This window comes from Tachyglossus aculeatus, chromosome 2 (genome assembly GCF_015852505.1).
Source record: "Tachyglossus aculeatus isolate mTacAcu1 chromosome 2, mTacAcu1.pri, whole genome shotgun sequence".
Taxonomy (NCBI): Eukaryota; Metazoa; Chordata; class Mammalia; order Monotremata; family Tachyglossidae; genus Tachyglossus; species Tachyglossus aculeatus.
Genome location: NC_052067.1, coordinates 1,178,102 through 1,184,736, shown reverse-complemented (window position 1 = coordinate 1,184,736; position 6,635 = coordinate 1,178,102). Strand labels below are relative to the sequence as shown.

Sequence of the window (6,635 nt, the reverse complement as noted above, 5' to 3'; positions counted from 1 at the left end):
CACAGAGAACAAAATCGAACTAAAGACTTACGCTCTCCTGAAGCCACTCTGGTTGAGGGGTAGAAGAAAAACTAAACTTCATATTAACCTCTCCTGAGAGTCCTGGGCATTATTTTTCAGTGCACAGGAGCAATCGACTAATGGTACCTATTGATGATGATGATGATGATGGTATTTATATGTTTACTATGTGCCAAACACTGTTCTAAGCACTGGGGGGACACATAAGGTTATCAGGTTGTTCCAGGTGGGGCTCACAGTCTTGATCCCCATTTTCCAGATGAGGTAACTGAGGCCCAGAGAAGGGCTCTTTCCAGTGAGCCACGCTGCTTCGGACCCTCTCCGAGAGACAAAGACTGACTGTGGGTAGGGAGGGGCCTTCCTTAAGCCCCCCACCCTTTCCTCTTCTCCCACTCCCTTCTGCATTGCCCTGCAGCGTGGCTCAGTGGAAAGAGCCCGGGCTTTGGAGTCAGAGGTCATAGATTCAAATCCCGGCGCTGCCAATTGTCAGCTGTGTGACTTTGGGCAAGTCACTTCACTTCTCTGTGCCTCAGTTCCCTCATCTGGAAAATGAGGATGAAGACTGTGAGCCCCCCATGGGACAACCTGATCACCTTGTAACCTCCCCAGCGCTTAGAACAGTGCTTTGCACATAGTAAGCACTTAATAAATGCTATTCATTCAATCGTATTTATTGAGTGCTTACTGTGTGCAGAGCACTGTACTAAGTGCTTGGGAAGTACAAGTTGGCAACATATAGAGACGGTCCCTACCCAACAGTGGGCTCAAATGCTATCATTATTATTATTATTATTGTTCCCTGCATTCATCCCCCATCCCAGTCCCACAGCATTTGTGTACATAATCTGTCATTTATTTATTTATATTCATGTCTGTCTCGCCCTCTAGACTGTAAGCTCATTGTGGACCGGAAATCTGTCTGTTTATTGTTACACTGCACTCTCCCAAGCACTTGGTACAGTGCTCTGCACACAGTAAGCGCTCAATAAATAAGACTGAATGAACTGAAAGGGGGTGGCATTAGTGTCCCGTCACCCCTGGACCATAAAGTCGAAACAAGATGGCCATGAAGCAGGTGGTTCAGTGGACCGCATTTATTCCCGCCTCATAATTAGTCAGTTCTCACTTTGACATGATGCGACGAATCCGGAAATAAAATTTAGCATTCGAAAATACAACCCAGGACAAGGTTTGGGTCTCGCCAGTCTCCGCCGACGTGTGGTCTGGACCCCGCGCGGCGCGCCCACTCGGAAACCCCGGGATCTCCATCCACCCTCTTGGGTCCCGCCTGCTCCGGAGGGCCGGCTCCTGGCAAGGGGGATGAAGGGAGTGGGGAGAGGAAAGCTCAGCCAACCTCTCCACCCCAGCTTTCTCCCCAGAGCTGCTCAATTACATAATAACCGATCTGGTTGCCTCTTAATTTTGTACTTACAGTATATACTCTTGCCCAAAATATACAACTTTGAACCACAAAACAACAGAACAACAAAACGGGAATACCGCACCAGGATGGGACAGGACAAGGGGACTGGAGGGAGGAGAAGGCGACAGAGGATCTCGACCTGTGCGGCCCCGCTCTGCCCAGCATCTGCAGTGGTCCCACAGAAGAGGGTGGCCAGGCAACGCGTCTCCCCGGTGCGGGCGGAGGGCGGGACTATGGGGTCGAGGCCCGGGGTGGGGATTATCTTTTCGGTCTGTCTATGTCGTCGATGGCCGCGAGGAGTTTCTGTCTGGCTTTCTTGTTGATGTGGGAGCCCAGGCAGACGTTCACCAGGTTGGTCAGCTGCTTGGTGGAGTACTCCTGGCGGGAAGCGAAGGGGAGAGAAGACACGGGTTTAGAGCAAACAGGACAGGCGCCAATCTGGTTGTGCGGCTCTGAGAAGATTTAGGATTAGGGCAAAAAAGGCCCAGCACCAATCTAGTCGTGCCACTCTAACCGGGCAGCCGCTCCAGCCGGGCAGCTCTCCGGTGCGGATGTGGAAAGGCAGAGGTGGCCACTCTGTGAGCCGGGGGTGCCACTGGATAGGTACAAACCCAAGTGTGGGGCTATGAAGGGCAGAAGGGCCAACTGCTTCATTCCCAGAGAGGGAGGCTGAGGAACCCTCAAACTGGGGCCAGAAATGGGACCAAGAGGACCCTACACCAAAACAGGGGCACGGTCACCTGTGGGGGTAGGACGTGGGGTGGGGGGTGGACAAAGGGCGGCAGGCACAGAGGGGAGTGTGACTGGGGGCCAAGGGAAAAGGAAATGGGTGGAGGGCAAACAGAGGAAGGACTGAAAGAGAGGACATGAGGAGGACGGGAGAATGAGGAGAGGAGAAAGGGGTAAAGAGAGCAAGGCCAGCAGCAGGGAGAGAGGAGAGAGACACGAGGAAGGGGTAGGAGAGAAAAGGAATAATAGTCCAAGGGGTTGAGAGGAAGTAGGGAGACACAGAATTGAGCAGGCTGAAGGGAGGGGGCCAAAGCGACAGGCTGGGCCTGTTCGCAGGGTGGCTTCCGGAGGGCACGTGTTCTTCATGCCAGGGTTGTGTTCTTACAGAACAGTGCTGTGACACACAGAGCCGTGTCCTCTGCCCTGTAGGTGTTCGGCCCGGCTCTGCTGCCAGCCCGAAGCTCCCCCGCCACCCTGCCACATCCCAGCCCCATGGGAGGACCGATCGGGTGGGGCCACCGACGTCCGGTTACCAGGGAGAGGGTCAGGCTGCTGGAGGGGAGATGGGGTGAGGGGAGGGGAGCTGTGCGGTGGTTGGGTGACCCAGTTTAAGGGAAGCTTGTGGCCCCGGGGACCTGAGTGGCCACAGGCCCGCGAAAGCGACCCAGCCGGAAAGAGTGGGTGTCTAGGCATTGGTGCCAGGAGCTGGGCTGCTGCAGCTCGGGCAACAACCCTGGGGGACAGGTTGGGGGGGGGTTCAGGGCTCGAGGTGGGGCCACACACACTAAGAGCAGAGCCATCTCCGCAGGCGGGCAGGTAGGCAGACAGACAGACAGCTAGGGAACCTTGCCAAGGGGTCATTTCACGCTTGCAAAAACCCATCCTGATTCTTGATACTCCAGACCTCCAACCTGCCCCGGGATCACGGGGGCCTGAAAGGAACACGAGGTCACCGGGGAAGTCACAACACTGGGAGCCGAGGCTACCGGTCTGAAGAAGTCATCTGGAAGAATGGGGGAGTTGAGGCTTTTAGACTGGATAAATGTCTTTTCTGGGCCAGCTAGTCCTGGAGCCCACAAGCCCACGAGAGGCAGCATGGCTCAGTGAAGAGAGCACGGGCTTCGGAGTCAGATGTGGTAGGTTCTAATCCCAACTCTGCCACTTCTCAGCTATGTGACTTTGGGCAACTCACTTTTTTTTTTTGTATTTGTTAAGCGCTTACTATGTACCAAGCACTGTTCTAAGCGCTGGGGTGGTTACAAGGTCATCAGGTTGTCCCACGTGGGGCTCACAGTCTTCATCCCCATTTTACAGGTAAGGGAACTGAGGCACAGAGAAGTGAAGTGACTTGCCCAGAGTCACCCAGCTGACAAGTGGCAGAGCTGGGATATGAACCCACAACCTCTGACTCCAAACCCTGTGCTCTTTCCACTGAGCCACTTATCTGTGCCTCAGTTACCTCATCTGTAAAATGGGATTAAGACTGTGAGCCCCACGTGGGACAACCTGATTACCTTGTATCTACCCCAGTGTTTAGAACAGTGCTTGGCACATAGTAAGCACTTAACAAATACCATCATTATAAGAGAAGCAGCGTGGCTTAGTGGAAAGAGCTCAGGTTTGGGAGTCAGAGGTCGTGGGTTCTAATCCCAGCTCCACCACTTATCAGCTGTGTGACTTTGGGCAAGTCATTTAACTTCTCTGTGCCTCAGTTACCTCATCTGTAAAACGGGGATTACGACAGTGAGCCGCACGTGGGACAACCTGATTACTGGCACATTGTAAGCACTTAACAAATACCATCATTATTACGATGACGATGATGATTATTTTTAAGAGGGAAGGTGAGGAAGAGGTAGAAAGGGAGCAAGAGGGAGAGAAAGGGAAAGAGGGAAAGTGTGAAGGAGAAAGAGGGCCGGAGACAATGGGAATGAAGGAGAGGGAAGGGGAGAGGAGAAAAAGGAGATGGGGTGGGGGAGGGGAGGGAAGGAGGGTAGAAGAGGGAGGAAAACAGTAAGCCAAAGGAGAAAAGATGAATAGAGAAAATACGGAGGAGAGAATGTGGAGACCAGCAGGAACCAGCAAGGTCTTTAATCATTTTGACGGACACGTGGGATTGAATTTATTCCAGGGACACCAATTTTCTAAGAAGACAGAATCATTTTTCTGACCAAGGGAGGGAGGTGAATCTGAGCTCTCTCGCGTTGGGAAGTGACCGTTCCGGAGTTCTTCCCTGACCCCAGTAATGACAAACTCTGGCCGCCCATCCAGCCCGGCCCCAGGCTTGACCCCCGCAAACCAGGGGTTCGCTTTCCTTTCTCTCCGCCTTCAGACAGGCGGTGCAGACTGCGTTACACCGGGTCACCTCGGTGCCCACAAGGTAATGGTGGCAGCCCACAGCCGACGCACGTGCCAGAGATGCTTGGCTTCAGCCCTCGTGGCCTGCTCTTCTTGGGGGTCCGGCCATGGGGTGCTTGGTCCTGCAACACTGACTCCCCACCGTGGACGGGGGGGTGGGTGAGAGGACGGGCTGTGGGGGCGGAGGTTCGGCCTTGAAACACCGGCCCCCCGATAGGTAGGGGTGTGGGGAAGGGACCGGCCATGGTGGGTGGGGGGGTTCAGTCCTGAAATAGGGACCCCACCGCTGGGTGGGAGGGGAGGGGAGAAGAGTTTCTCTACTGATGCGAACAGCCGGATTTTGCTCTTTCCAGCCACGTGGGCGAAAGCTAGTCCGCCCAGCAGCCTTTGACTCCTCACCCCCAGAGCCACCAGAGATGACTCCTTGCCCTCAACGCGGGACAAAGCAGCCCTGATGCTCCCACCTGCCAGGCTCCAACGGGCGGCCTCGATGCCAGCCCTCTGGCAGCACAACACGGGACTGGGTGGTGGACAGGGCAGTGAAAGGAGGGAGCAGCGGGAAGGGAGAAGGAGAGACCCACACCCGCGCACAAACATGCTCGCTTGGCGACGCAGCAGCACAAGAGGCAACGGGGAGGGAGGAGAGGGAACGTGCCGGCTCTGCCCAGCGCCCACCCGGTGCTCCTTGATCCAGCGCTCCATGTCGTTTTCGGTCAGGTAGTACGCCTTGATGTAGGTCTCCACGAACTCCTTGTCCGGGATGGGCCGGATGTCGGTCAGCTTCTCCAGCTTCGTTAAGAACTGCTGGAAGTCCAGCTGCATCAGGGCCCTCCCCTCGTTGCTGCATTTCTTCACGTTCGCGTAACTAGGAAACGGAAGCAGGAAGCCACATCTACTACGCTTGGCTAGTAGGGGCAGGGAGCAGCACTGTACTGGGCGCCTACTGCCCGCAGAGAGCTGTACTGAGCCAGGGAGCCGCCGCACTGGTCGCCTCCAGTGGGCAGAGGGCTGGACTGGCGGTAGCGCGGCCTAATGGAAAGAGCACGGGTCCAAATCCCAGCTCCACCGCTTGCCTGCTGTGCGACGTTGGGCAAGTCACTTCATTTCTCTGGGCCTCAACTACTTCATCTGCAAGATGGGGATTCAACACCTGCGTTCCCTCCTACTTAGAGCCCCATCTGGGACCTGATTATCTTGAAACTACCTCAGCGCTTAGTACAGCGCTTGGCACCGGCCCACGTCATCCCCCGGGCCTGGAATGCCCTCCCTCTGCCCATCTGCCAAGCTAGCTCTCTTCCTCCCTTCAAGGCCCTGCTGAGAGCTCACCTCCTCCAGGAGGCCCTCCCAGACTGAGCCCCTTCCTTCCTCTCCCCCTCGTCCCCCTCTCCATCCCCCCCATCTTACCTCCTTCCCTTCGCCACAGCACCTGTATATATGTATATATGTTTGTACAGATTTATTACTCTATTTATTTATTTTACTTGTACATATCTATTCTATTTATTTTATTTTGTTAGTATGTTTGGTTTTGTTCTCTGTCTCCCCCTTTTAGACTGTGAGCCCACTGTTGGGTAGGGACTGTCTCTATATGTTGCCAACTTGTACTTCCCAAGCGCTTAGTACAGTGCTCTGCACATAGTAAGCGCTCAATAAATACGATTGATGATGATGATGATTAACAAATACCACAATTATTATTATAAAATGAGGATAAGCTACCCGTTCGCACTTCCCTTTAGACCATGAGCCCCACGTGGGACTGGGAATGTGTCCGGCCTGATAATCTTGTATCTACCACAGTGCTTAGTACGGTGTTCGACAGATAATACGTGCTTAACAAAGACCACTATTATTTTTGTTATTACCGGCACCTATGGTGGAATACAGAACTCTAGGCCGGGTACCACACTGTTCTGGGTGTGGGCAAGGAGTTGTACTGAATGCAGATCGCAGTACTGAGCATCTGTGAGGTACAGGTAGCTGTACCATATACCGACTGTATGCAGACCACTGTACTAGGCATCTACCGTTTGCAGAGCACTGTACTGGGCAGCTGTGGGGTGCAGGGAGCGGTCTTGGATGTCTACTGTTTTCAGAGCACTGT

The 6,635-nt window shown here is 54.2% G+C and overlaps 1 protein-coding gene across 1 annotated transcript in view; it reads right to left on the bottom strand.

Annotated features, from left to right (window-relative positions):
* Window positions 1-1,100: 1,100 nt before the first annotated feature.
* Window positions 1,101-6,635, bottom strand: part of VPS50 (VPS50 subunit of EARP/GARPII complex) — a 117,393-nt gene continuing 111,858 nt past the window's right edge. The window contains exons 27-28 of the mRNA XM_038770290.1: window positions 5,207-5,396; window positions 1,101-1,822 (exon numbers count right to left, since the gene is read on the bottom strand). Of these exons, the coding sequence (XP_038626218.1) occupies window positions 1,703-1,822; window positions 5,207-5,396 (310 nt within the window). The 3' untranslated portion in view covers window positions 1,101-1,702. The remainder of the gene's footprint in view (window positions 1,823-5,206; window positions 5,397-6,635) is intronic.